Below are 14,110 nucleotides of genomic sequence, written 5' to 3'. Positions count from 1 at the left end.
CTTGACACTCAAAATGCACAAACAACTACAGTCAGGTGGTAATTGCATCAAAAATAGAAACTGCGTTGTAAATGTTACGAAGACATTGAAATAACAGCTGTTATGTTTAAAATTCGATAATGGTCCTCACGTGTGAAACGATTGTGTCAGCTCATCCCTGAAATGGACATTTAAAGTAAACTTTAAGAGGACGTTCACTGTAACGTCTAGGGGTAGAATATAGAACAGTGATAACTACGGATTTTTAGGCAAAATAAAAATTGTCTGTGCTTATGCTTTATTTCTTTTCACGATAATTGTATTCAGTGGAAAACAATGCGATGGTACTTGTAAATTCTCCAAATGTTTTACTGTTTTATATTTGATTTACTCATTTTTGTCATAAATGTACTACCAATTCTACGAATAAGTGGTCGTTCGACATAATGCTGTCCCATTAAGATCGGGAACTAACAGAGATCGTGTTTTCTGGTTGTTGCAGTGCTGTCGTTAAGGAACACGCAGGAAGAGGAGCCACAGGACCCGCAGCTAATGAGGCTGGACAACATGTTGATCGCAGAGGGTGTAGCCGGACCAGAGAAAGGTGGTGGTGCGGGAGCTGCAGCATCCGCTTCGGCGGCTGCAGCGGCCGGACCACCTGGACAACCTGACAACGCGATCGAGCACTCGGACTACAGAGCCAAGCTGGCGCAGATCAGACAGATCTACCACCAGGAGCTGGAGAAATACGAGCAGGTTCGTCCCAGAATTCCCCTCAAAACTACCCTCTCCCTATACCCTCTCTCTAAGGGGGTACAGTGATTTTTCTATATATGTCGCCAAGGCCTGGATGATAAACGTCGCGAAATTATCCCCACTACCGCAAGGTATACCCCGTGGGGGGCCCGAGGCTCGAGAGGCCTCGGACGCCGCGGAGTGTACAGTGATTTCTCTATATATGTCGCCAAGGCCTGGATGATAAACGTCGCGGAATCATCTCCACTACCGCAAGGTATACCCCGTGAGGGGCCCGAGGCTCGAGAGGTCTCGGACGCCGAGGAGTGTAAGCATAACACAAGGTTATGTCTCCTGGACGATACATGACGCTGGCAAGACCCTTGTTGTTGACATATATCGAGAATTCACTGTATTCTGGTTTTCGAGCACATTTCTGCACGAATCTTCTGGGATTTTTGTTGGGAAAACTACTGAATATTTTGTATTGAGATTTTTCGCACACATTTATTGGTATTTGAAGTACACGTGTGATTTTTTCAAATAATCAAAATTGTCTGAGTTCTATATTTTGCAAAACATGGGTCGACGGTTTCCATGATTCTGGTTTTCCCGCTGATAGAAAGCAAAAGTTATGGTCTGAACCAAGAGAAATGAAAAATGGCGGCATTTTGAATTACCGACTTTCCGAGTATTCTTCGAGAAAAATATTGACGGATTTAAAAAATTTCGGTTTGTGTGACAACGGTATATGTGCTGGAGGTTCTCTGAATATTTCACGTCAGTTGTTCGAACGGGGCTTGGGACCACCAATAACGGACGATCCTAACGAGTCACAGGCAAAAATAGCCCGGTTCAATTTTGTCGTAGAAGTATGTCATCGGTCGCAAACGGATTAAAGTACAGGCTCGCGAACGGGGGCAAAACGTTCCCGAATGGTCTCCGGTAATCGAATCGAAGCGGCGGTTTTTCGCATGCGGCGTTCTCATGTCCCGGGGATTTTTTCCTCGTTTCGCGTTCGAGCCTCGAGGCGGTCCGATAAGAGACCAGTTTAGGTTCGCGGTTCCGAGAGAGAGAGAGAGAGAGAGAGAGAGAGAGAGAGAGAGAGAGAGAGAGAGAGAGAAAGGGAAAAAGAGAGCTCGTCTCTCGGCTCGCCGATTTGCGTGCTAATGAACCGAACTCCCGCTAAGTAAAATCTCGCGTGTCGGTCTGTATCGCGACCTGCGGATCTTTTTAACAAAGCCTTGCTCCCCGCGGGCTATGTGCTTCCCGAGGAAACTCGACAAAATTCTGGAAAACGCTTCGCGGTTTCCGCTGACTCCGAAAAAGCACGCAGTCCGAAAGGTTTGCTCCTCTCACTGTTATTCATTCTTCAGGCCCGTAGAGCACAATTTCCTCGTCGATTTCTTTGTCTCCTGGAAAACCCAGAAGGAAACTAATCGTCCTGGTTCCTCAAAAAGATCCGACGCCGTTTGGTTCAATTTCAAAGAAGCTATTCTCAATTTTACCCGAATGTTCAAAACTGTTACCAACTGTTAAAAATCGGACATTTCATACGCAACAATCTAATAGAATTGTACTCTACAGCGCTCGTAAACAAAAGGCGTCAATTGATCTGTTCCACAATGTGTCAGGACCCGGTCTTGGTAGATTCGCGGTAAGGTAGAGTGACTACGTTACCGACAAAAAATGGTTTTACGTGCCTCAAGTTTTCGTCCTTATGTAAGAATATTTTGTCGCTGGTGAAGGGCTCGTTCGAAAGAGGAAGGTTCAATCTAGCGCGTGCTGGTCAGGAGCTGCCGAGATTATGCAGATATTCGGTAACATAAGCGTTCGAAGTATGCCAAAAATTGACGATACGCGTGCCGTGGAATCCAAGCATTTTTCTGCCATTGGATGAGTTTTCTGGATGAAATCGAGAGCAGCGCGCGCTAGAAAATATCTCCAGCTACAAATTGAGCTATATTTTGTCTTGATTCTCTGGGAAATAAAGAACCAAAAACCAAAAACTTGAAGCACGTTTCTGGCTAGTCAGAATTCATGATATCGATAATACAGAGGAAAAAATCACAAGTTTAGTCACATACTTAGGATCCAGATCAAGACCACGACGGATCTTAACCCTTTGCACTCGAAGCTATTTTAACTCCAAAACGAAACATTTCTTCCGATCTAAAATATCTCCCTTCTATATACATTTTTTTTTTTTTTCGTGTTCTACATACGCAAATGGTACAATGTACTCGTGCAATTCTGAAGTGTTCAGTAATGTATTAAATACAAACAAACTTAATAATGTAAAAAATATTTTGAATAATGACACAGCAATTTCTAGTGGCGCCTTGCAGTCGCCATTCGAGTGCTAAGGGTTAAGTCTGTGTCCGAAGGCTGTGATTGGAAATTATTAATTAAAAAGTGATCGTCCCGGGCCCTTAAACACCGACTCGGGTTAGAGATCGTCGGAATCGTTCGCGATCATAGTCAGCAACCGTTATCGATCAGCGCGGTACCTGGCCCGGGTCCCAGGGCTGCTTTGCATTCGCAGTTTCGTTGTTTTCGTCGCGGGGATTCGGCGTCCGGCGCATTCAATTGGCCGCTCATTAATATGCGCGCGCGATTGAAACAAAAAGCACGGTGCAACGATGCACCCCGCCTCTCCCCCTTTTTCCTCCACTGTTTCGCAACAGCGACTCACTTATCAACGGTTAAAAGCGTCGTTCTTTTCAACGGTCGCGTTTACCCTTGCGCGGTACTTCGGAAACAAACGCGGCTGCCGCGCGTAAATGCCAAATCACTCTCGCCACGCGAGAATGAGAGAGAAAGAGAAAATGAGAGAGAGAGAGAGGGAGAGAGAGGATTGAATTGCCACACCCGTTTCGACCCCATATTTCACCGCGTGTCAGCGGTCTTGATGTTTCCCCGCGGTGCATACGCACGCCCCCGCTTCGAGGTCCACCTCCGTGCACCGTGCACACGGATGCGTGCACGGAACTCTTTGCAGTTTGCAGAGAGCGCAGCCCCGCGGGATGTATGCGTTCGCGTGCTGCACCGACGCCCTATGCAACTGCAGTTGCCCCGGCAGTTGACGCCCTATCGATAAACCCGGCCATTAACAAGTTTTAACCCCCCCGTTCTTTCCTGCGAACCGACCCGCGTAACCGAGTGCACTTTGATTTCCTACCGGCGGTGCAACGGCTCGGCACTGTCCCGATCCTCGCGTGCCGATGCGATTTTTTCAGATCAGAAATCAAAATCAAGCCTCCCACGACCTCGTTGCACCGTTTTATCGAAACGTGCTCTTCCATCTTTCGCGTACTGCCAGTCTCATAATCGATGTCACACTAATTCAGAATAATTTTTTGATAATTAGACTTTAGTTTTTTTTTTTTGCCAAGATAGATGGATCAGTTTACTAGTTAATCAAAATTTAAAACTGCGTTTAGTCTGAATTACCAAAAAGAAATAAAGTTGCTTTTCACAACTTCTTTATTTGGACCTGTAACGAAAATTTAAAGAATGTGTTTTGTGAGATTCGTACAAGTACTGTACAGGGTGTATAAAAAGTAATGGTCATCCATCCCAGGGTTGAATCTACAAAATTTTTTCGTAGGACGGATTAACATTACTTTTTGTACACCCTATTCATACTGAAAATTTCATCGAAATCGATTGATTGGTTCACGAGCTGTACACGATTGAGAATTGTGTAAAACGACAAAAGTAGGCTGAAAATCTGTAATTTTCCCATTTACGAAAAAGTTATTCTGGTTTTGTGTATGAGACTGTGTCTTATACCTATAATTTTATTACAGCGATATCAAGAGATCAGAGTTAGGGTTGCTTTTTCCATGGAACGCGTCGATGGGAATCATAGGGGGTAGTTTTTTCCCCCGCGGAACGTTCCCTTCTTTCCTCATTCACTCGGATCAGTCATTCGTGTAGCCATCACCATTGTTATTTAAATGATCAACGTACTTTAGAACGTATACAAGACATATACATTTTTTACAATGATTCATAATTATATTAGTGTGTAAGACAGCCAACGCTCAACCACATGGTCATTTTCTTTTATAGAAAGGGGTAATTTTCCCCCCTCCCTCTTCTTGTCGATCATTCATTGTACTCGGAAATTCGTATAGACAGCACAATTGTTGAAGTACTTCAAAGAGCATGTATATTTTTTTAGGGGAATCTATAATTTCATGAGTTGAAGTGTTCAACCACACTTGCACAGAAAGGGGAACTATTTTTAGTTTATATTTATATAATACGGTCGGGTATGACGTTTACGTGGATCAAAGAATAATAGTATCTCCTGGAGGATATATGTCGCTGGCAAGACCCGTGTTGTTGACATATATCTAGAAAACAATGTATTACAAAGCAATATACATCAGTCGCAATTATTGTTCGGTAGTTCTGGTGTTAAAGCATATACACACACTGGTTGGTCATCACACTTGTTGACAACAATCTATTAGATTGTAATACGCATTCATTCAGCAGCAAATGTACTCCAAATGTTTTAACAGTTCAGTTACGACTAGACTGCAGATTCTATGCATTTATGGCAAAAATGGAGAGGTGTATTTTAAAACAGTGAAAACATTAGTAGAACTTAAAAATGCTATTCAATTATTTTCGACCCATTAAATAAATTAAGAAAGAAACTAAATTTCCATTGCACTCCAATTTCTTAAAATTGAAGTAGAATATTTTTATTTCGCATAAAGATCCGCAGTCTAGTTATGACTCACAGCAACTGCACATAACCGCGATTGAAAAGAAGCCACTGAGATCTGAGACTTGCACGATTGATTGAACATAAATCTATACTTCGTTAACGAATAAAAAGAGATACACTGCAATATTTTATCAAAAGGGGGGCTGAAGATCGAGCACAAAAATGCTTCTTTCTCGGAAGAGTCTAACTTCCTTCATGCTCCCTCTCCTTCCTCGTGCGCTCTGATCAGTCTTTCCTACAGATAGCGCGATTGTTATTTAAATGAACACACGTTCTCCAGACAGAGAAGGGTTGGAGGCAGCCGAGTTTTTGGCGCTTGGGGGTGGCGCACGGGGCTCTGTGTTTCGGCGGAATATATCGCCACGCTTAAAAGTAACGATATTACCGGGTGATATCGTCGCGGCCAAAAGTTTTATCATAACCGAAATTTACTATTGAAACTCGCGGCTCGCTGCAGCCCGCGGTCTAAAGAGAAAGAGAGAGAGGAGAGGAGAGGAGAGCGAGCCGAGTCACTGCATTAGGGTGAACGTCTGCCTGGCTATGCAAAATGGCGTGACAAGTACGAGAATAGAACCGCGCCGAGTTTTACGAGATCGCGTGATCACCGCCAGCAAACATCGCCTGGCATGAATTTTACTGGTGCATGCCCGCCTTTATTTCGTCCGATTCGCAGACCAGATTTCAAACGGCTCGGCCACCAGCTTGTATATCCGCTCAAACACGGTTCCCGATCGCCTACATTTTTCTGCACCGTCACCCTCTTGTCCCCTTAACCCCGAAAACTTTTTGCAATTTCCTCCCCTTCCCCCACCCCAACCCACGCTTTAAATTTGGCACGGGATCCTGATTTTTCACGAGAGACACGATGTTTCTCAAATACGGGTGATCAACTGCTGCGAATCGGGGCCAGGAACACGACGAAAATCTCCGCTTTCATGAAGCTTCCCTCTCGAATCATTTAACACTCCGAGGATTTTTCGAAATACGAAGAATACTCTCCTCGGAGAACTAGATTATAATGACATACATATTTTGGCATTTGCACAGTTGAGTTATACATTTACAATTTTGGGAAGTAGTATATCAGAAAATGAAGAAAACCATATGGAAGGGAAATATTCTAATTAGTAGGGGTGTGCGAGAACCCGAAATATCGGGAATCTCATGGTCGGGCCGAGTCGGGAAGAGGTCGGGTCGGGTTCTTGCAAATTTCGAGATTCCCGAAGGAATCGGGTTTCCCGGAAATTTCGATTTCCCTTTAGGGAATCCCGAAGGAATCGGGTCTCCCGAAAATTTCGAGATTCCCGAAGGAATCAGGTTTCCGGAAAATTTCGATTTCCCTTTAGCGAAACCCGAAAATTTCAATTTCCCTTTAGGAAATCCCGAAGGAATCGGGTTTCCGGAAAATTTCGATTTCCCTTTAGCGAATCCCGAAAATTTCAATTTCCCTTTGGGGAATCCCGAAAATTTCAATTTCCGTTTAGGAAATCCCGAAGGAATCGGATTTCCCGAAAATTCTGATTTCCCTTTAGGGAATCCCGAAGGAATCGGGTTTTCCGAAAATTTCGATTCCCCTTTAGAGAATCTCGAAGGTATCGGGTATCCCGAAAATTTCGAGTTTCCCGAAGGAATCGGGTTTCCCGAAAATTTCGAGATTCCCGAAGGAATCGGGTCTCCCGAAAATTTCCAGATTCCCGAAGGAATCGGGTTTCCCGAAAATTTCCAGATTCCCGAAAATTTCAAGATTCCCGAAGGAATCGGGTTTCCCGAAAATTTCGAGATTCCCGAAGGAATCGGGTCTCCCGAAAATTTCCAGATTCCCGAAGGAATCGGGTTTCCCGAAAATTTCCAGATTCCCGAAAATTTCGATTTCCCTTTAGGGAATCTCGAAGGTATCGGGTTTCCCGAAAATTTCGATTTCCCATCAGGGAATCCCGATTATTTCGAGAATCCCGACTCTTCCGGGAATCCCGACACTTTCAAGAATCTCGAAATTTTCGAGTACCCAACCCGATATATCGGGTTCTATCACAGCCCTACTAATTATGTCTGAATTAGGAGTAGAAACAGTGAAAGAGTGGAAAGGGTCAAGGTTGACAGACCCAGAGCGATATCCTCTTGCTAAATCGTCGCGTTTCAGTGCGGTTTCCGCGTAAGATCGTCGTGTGTTGCGGTAACCGCAGAACAACCGCGGTTCAGGTATATTTAGCGGCGCGCAGGTTGGAATTTCGATAACGTCCGCGGCCCAGGAACCCAATCCAACCCCTTCCCTCCCGGACTCCTGCTATACATCCATGGAATACGCGGGCAGGTATTAATAGACCGAACCGCAGTAAAATTAGAGGCGCCGCGAGGAAACTCATTTCGGAGTTCCGGATTAACGACCGCCGACACTTGTTGGCTGCGTCGTTCCGATAGACTTGCTGTTGACACGTTTGCAAAATTGATCAGTTTCTTCGACAATTGTACGTTTCCGGGACGAACGTTTCGGTAACACCGTATAATCAATTCATTTACACTCGAGATGTGAAAATGTGCACTGAGACGATGACGTCTGATCGAACTGCAGCGGTGTTGAACAATTGAACGTTTTCGGCACTGACGTGAGGGTTGAATTAATAAAATCTGAATTTTGGAATTTTCATTCCCGGCTCCCCCTCCGTTGATCGTTAAAGATAGAACTTTTTGTGAGTATTTTGTCGATGAAAGAATTTTTGAGTGACGGAATTATTTGGCCAGGTTTCAAAATAAATTTTTACGTTATATATTCAAATTACAAAATCTGATTGGGTTCTGTAAAATGCAAGAAAGTTGGAGGACTCAATATCATACATTTAACCCTTAGCACTCGAAGCTACTTTAACCCCAAAATGAAACATTTCCTCCGACCTACAATATTTCCCTTCCACATATATTTTTTTCATGTTACGCATACGAAAATGATGCAATCTACTCCTACAATACCGAAATATTTAGTAATTTATTAAATACAAACAAATCTAATAATTTATAAAATATTTTGAATAATGATGCACATTCGAGTGCTAAGGGTTAATTATATTCCAGTTTTATTCCATGAAATAACTTACCCTCGATTTCATGGAGTTTTTGAGGTTTCTAGTTTGGCAGTCAAAGCGTTAATACAGGAAGACTATGACAACGAAGACTATGTTGATTGTCAAAGAGAGAACCTCTCAGTTTATTTCGGAAATAATTGAAAGCGACGACGAGTGCTAGTTGGAAGGTTGATAGTCGAAGGAAGAATCTTCTTCCGGTGTTTGCACTGTCAAAATCTCGCGTATTCAGGCGCGGTGGAAAACGAGCATAGTTCGGCTCTTCTAGCCGGGAGAGCGTTGGTTATCTCGAGAAACAAGTCGGTGGCCGGTATCTGCCGCGTTTGTTTCGGCGATAATTTAAAAATTGGAGAAAACAAGGACGCAAGGGGGACATAATTCTCTATGGGTTTTCCATCCAATCCACCTACTCGAGATCGTCTCCAGCCCCTCGGTCGCGGCTGGAATGAAGCTGATCCACCACCACCACCCTCCCCTCGAATCCTTGTGTGTATATGCTTGCTGCTAGGCGAGCGAAAGAGAGAGAGAAAGAGAGAATAGAATGGAAGAAGAGAGCGAAGAGAAACGGGGGGTGGGGGGTAGGATGGAAGAAAGACGAGGAGAGTATCGGGGGATGGCGGCAGAGTGGAATCCATTTCGAAATTGCGAGCCACCCTGTCCGACCTCTCCCCTACCGACCTCTCTTCCTTCTAGCGCCTTCCCTCAGGAAAATCCACCCTCCTGCACCCTCTTTCTCTCTCTTCCCTCCTCTCCCTCGCTCCCTCCGGAAGGTAGCGTGCTCGCCTCGAATACTGATATCGAGCAAAGTCCTTTTTCCCTTAAACCGAGCAGCCACCAGGAATAATGCATTATACGTACGCGTCTTTCGTCTCGTTTCCTCGCCCCCCCCCTGCTTTCTCTCCCTCTATATCGTCGCCCTTTTCCTTCGTTCACCTTTTTCGAGTTTCGCCGACCTTCTCCTCGGCACGGTATCGTTCCGCCAAAATGTCGATGATCAGCAACTTCGGAGAGGCATTCCTATCTCTACTCTCTAGCTGCAATCCTGAATCGAAACTGTGAGGACACCCTCTAGCCTCTGTCCTCGCATTTCCCACGGATTTCCCAGGGAAATTTTCTAGTCTACCAATTTGGTCTACCACCCGAAATTTCACACTTCCTTGTTCTGTGATTTGTTCCGGAGACATTGAGGATAGTCTGCTCTAGCTTGGGAGAACGGAGACTGTCGTGTTTAATCGACCGTAACTTTGTGAAAAATAATTGGAGAACGGGTCCACCCAGGCTCGGTTTAAAGCGGGGACCTTCTACTTTCGTACACTGCAATTGCTCTTTTATTTTCGGAGCAAGAAACGAACTAGACGATTTTTGTCTCAACGCTAAACCTACCGAGCTTTGCAAGTAACTGGTACATGTTTCTTTAGGAAAATGGCACGATTGATTTTATTTAGACAAACAGAGAAAGACACAATCATTTCTTATGAAATAATTTTTGTCGTCTCAATAACTGTAAAATGAAAAATCTGAAAAATATTAGTAACTCGACTCCACTGTGTAGACTTCCAGAAATTATTTTTGGGACCCGAACTCTCCGTGAATTAGTGAATTGAGGTCTCATCTGCGCAACAAACCCATAAAATTCGCTGCACGATTTCCTTTCAGTATTTAAAAATAATGAAAAATAATTATAGAATGCCCGCAGGAAGATGATTAAGCTTACGCGCTCGCGACCCATTGGTACGAAACCTCGCTAATCAAACGTCCCGAAATCTTTGAAGCGACTAAATTGTGAAAATCAATTAGCTGTGCTATTCGAAGACTATGGAGAATCTAGTCTGTTGGATCGAACGCTGGTCCACGATTGGTCAGGGTGGCTCGTTCACTCCGGAAAACGTGGATCTCGGTCGAAGAAGTCTCCTATCTTCCCGGTCTTAGTCGAAGGGAGTCCAGAGGGTGGGAACAACGGGGTGGGGAAAAAATGACGACGCTGAAGTGGATTTCCGTTTCATTTCAGGCGTGTAACGAGTTCACGACCCACGTAATGAATCTGCTGAGGGAACAGAGTCGCACCAGGCCGATCACGCCGAAGGAGATCGAGAGGATGGTCCAGATCATTCACAAGAAGTTCTCGAGTATTCAGATGCAGCTGAAACAATCGACCTGCGAAGCCGTCATGATCCTGAGGAGTCGATTCCTGGACGCGAGGTCTGTACTACAAAAATCTTCTACTTTCCCAATTTTTTCTGCTGCAATCACCAAAGCTACACAATTGTTTTCCTTTTTTTTTTTTCCTTACAAAGAATGACTCTATGGACTCTCGCGACCTTGTGTGCCTTTCAAAAATTCAAAGCCTGAAAAGTGAAAAATTCATGCCTTTTGAAAATTCAAAGTCTGAGGAGAAATTTAACTTCACCGATAGAGCTGACTTTTTAATTGTCTGAGGAGAAATTTAACTTCGCCGTGCCATAGAGCAGACTTTTTAATTGCAGGGACCGTAAAAGATAGTTGCTATTTGTTTCCGATCAATAAAATTGTTTGTTGGTCATCGAAACGTAAACGTAGCGTTGGATAGGTTTAGTTTCAACTTTACGAATTTTTTCTGCTGCAATCACCAAAGCTACACAATTGTTTTCCTTTTTCTTTTTACAAAGAATGACTCTATAGACTCTCGCAACTTTGAGTGCCTTTTTGCACTCATTGTCTTGGACATTTCAAGATTTATTATGAAAATTCAAAATCTGAGGAGAAATTTAACTTCGCCGTGCGACAGAGCAGACTTTTTAATTGCAGGGACCGTAAAAGATAGTTGCTATTTGTTTCCGATCAATAAAATTGTTTGTTGGTCATCGAAACGTGAACTTAGCGTTGAATAGGTTTAGTTTCAACTTTACGAATTTTTCTGCTGCAATCACCAAAGCTACACAATTGTTTTCCTTTTTCTTTTTACAAAGAATGACTCTATAGACTCTCGCAAGCTTGAGTGCCTTTTTGCACTCACTTTCTTGGACATTTCAAGATTTATTATGAACATTCAAAGTCTGAGGAGAAATTTAACTTCGCCGTGCCATAGAGCAGACTTTTTAATTGCAGGGACCGTAAAAGATCAATTTGTTTTCGATCGACAAAATAAAATTGTTTGTTGGTCATCGAAAGGTAAAATTAGCGTTGAATGGTAGATCGTTTCGACCGGAGCGGCCTGTTTGAAATTGCCATTGGTTTCAAAAAAATTCCTTGGAGAATCACTTGCAGAATTATTAGTCGTGGATCATAAATGTTTAAAGAACTGCTTAAAAGCGACGTGTTAATGCATCCCCGAGCAGCGAAACTGAGATTCTCCGTTTCCGCCGGCAATAAAACGGTGCGCGGAACTTTGTTGCAGGCGTAAGAGACGGAACTTCAGCAAACAGGCCTCCGAAATCCTGAACGAATACTTTTATTCGCACCTCAGTAATCCTTACCCGAGCGAGGAGGCCAAGGAAGAGCTCGCGCGAAAGTGCGGTATCACCGTGAGTCAGGTAAACGAACGAGCGAAGCATTTTCTATGTCTTCTGTAGCTGCTAGATTCGAATTCACACTCGCCGGAATTGACTGGCACAGCCATCCTCGCTGAGAAACCCTTTTAGTCACATTGCTCCAAAAATGTCCAACAATATTGCGCTCCAACGCAATTTCAGTTTCACCCCGAAACAAAATCGGATCTTTGGAAAAACTGGTCTTTTCTCTTCAATCTGACCAAACTCATAGCAGTTCATTGTTCCAGTGTTCAATTTTTTGGAGTAGTGTACGTTAACACTAAACTTACCACAGCCAGTCAAACGACCGGTCTTAGACTTTTAATTTCACAATTATAAAGCTGTATTATTGTGTTATACAATCATATATTGTAATAGAAATTGCAGAAAGTGAATATAAATTAAATTTTGTTCTTTTCGTAAGACATAGCCAATTTTGATGCTGGATGGGTTTAGCGTTAAAAACTGAACAGCTTAGGGGAACGTAATTTTTACCTGTGCGTTTTGCTCAGTCTTTGGATAGCTCTGAGAAATAAATTCCGAGGACGATTACAGGTTTTCTCTGACTTCGTACATGTCGGTTCGCAGGTTTCCAATTGGTTCGGCAACAAGAGGATACGCTACAAGAAAAACATAGGTAAAGCACAGGAGGAGGCGAACTTGTACGCAGCCAAAAAGGCAGCTGGTAAGTTCCGTCCTTCGCCAAATGAGCGACGGGTGTTCCTTGATGAGTTCGTTTCGATAAATTAGAACCAGAGAAAAAGCTAAGACATATCTCGGCGGCTAGGACTTTTCGATCGAATCCGAACGGCTGAAACTCGACGATTCAATCCGCGAAATTTTATACGGTACTGGCGAGGCGTTGCTGATGAAAGAACTATCGCTTCTGACCACCTTCTGTCTCCCCTGCAGAACAAACTAACAAAATTGCTCGATCCGTGAACGCTGGAAAAAAAAAAACGATGGACGCACTGTGATTTAGAAGACGCGCTTTTCAAAGAAACGAGTTTAAACCTGGCATCGAAATGAGTCACCTCTTTATTTTAGAAATTTGTGAAGATCTGTTGAAAATCGAGTTCTTAATCTATTAAAAAGATCTTTTAAAAACTCCTGTTAAAAGTTCCTCTGGCATTTTTAAGCAGAGAAATGTTATTCATAGGGGCTTTCTAAAAAAAAGTCGTCTTGGGAAATAGATAGTTTAGAATCTAATTTAGGATAAAAGTTTAACAAGCTTTGAACTGTGTATCTATCTAGATCAGACAGTAAATAGAGCAAACAAGTTCATCCAGAACACCAATGTGACTGTAATAATTATTTAACACGTAAAGTACCAAATATCATTCCCAGAGATTCTTACAAAATCAGGGTAATTTAATTAATGCAAGCGAAACTAGAAATTTTAAACGCAGTATAGGGGATGCTGTTTTAACCCTTTTGAATTCTAAAGATCTTAATAAAATTCGGTTTATCTGGATAAACCTATTAAAAAATCACTGTCAGTCATATGTGGCCGACACGACAGTTAAATAATTATTGGTATTAATATTTCCGCAGTACTATCGACTGAAGGGTAGATAGATATTCAGCATTTGTTACAATAATTGAGAACTTGCTTAATATAGAAAAATAGCTCTTACTCTTTCAACAATTAAGATTTCATTCGAAAATACAGTGAATTCTCGATATATGTGAACAACGCGGGTCTGTCCAGCGTCATGTATCGTCCAGGAGACACACCCGAGCCGTGTTATGTTTGCCTCTTGAGCTAGTGGGGATAATTCCGCGACGTTTATCGTCCAGGCCTTGGCGACATGTACAGAGAAATCACTGTAACTTCATATTTCACGTTTCACATAGCTCACTAAAAAGCTGGATAATTCTTTCGATACCTGGTTTAAACTCGAAAATCGAAACTCGGCGAATCGGCGACTCCGTTGCCTTTGGAAATTAGCCGTCCCGACGACGCAACTTTACCGGAAGTCGCGACAAAGAGATCGACGTTTCCAGCAGAAGAGAGTCCTCGGAGTAAAAGACAATTGGCGATGGACGAGGCGTGTCGTGTTTCGTGT

General features: G+C 43.2%; 1 protein-coding gene across 4 annotated transcripts in view; it reads left to right on the top strand.

Moving 5' to 3' along the window:
• Exd (PBX homeobox extradenticle) overlaps positions 1-14,110 on the top strand; it is a 90,110-nt gene that overhangs the window by 54,447 nt on the left and 21,553 nt on the right. For all 4 annotated transcript variants that reach the window (XM_076798210.1, XM_076798207.1, XM_076798208.1 and 1 more), the window contains exons 3-6: positions 482-735; positions 10,544-10,734; positions 11,909-12,044; positions 12,630-12,726. In XM_076798210.1, the coding sequence (XP_076654325.1) occupies positions 482-735; positions 10,544-10,734; positions 11,909-12,044; positions 12,630-12,726 (678 nt within the window). The remainder of the gene's footprint in view (positions 1-481; positions 736-10,543; positions 10,735-11,908; positions 12,045-12,629; positions 12,727-14,110) is intronic.

Source organism: Halictus rubicundus, chromosome 12 (genome assembly GCF_050948215.1).
Source record: "Halictus rubicundus isolate RS-2024b chromosome 12, iyHalRubi1_principal, whole genome shotgun sequence".
In the NCBI taxonomy this organism is placed as follows: Eukaryota; Metazoa; Arthropoda; class Insecta; order Hymenoptera; family Halictidae; genus Halictus; species Halictus rubicundus.
This window is presented reverse-complemented; position numbering and strand designations above follow the sequence as displayed.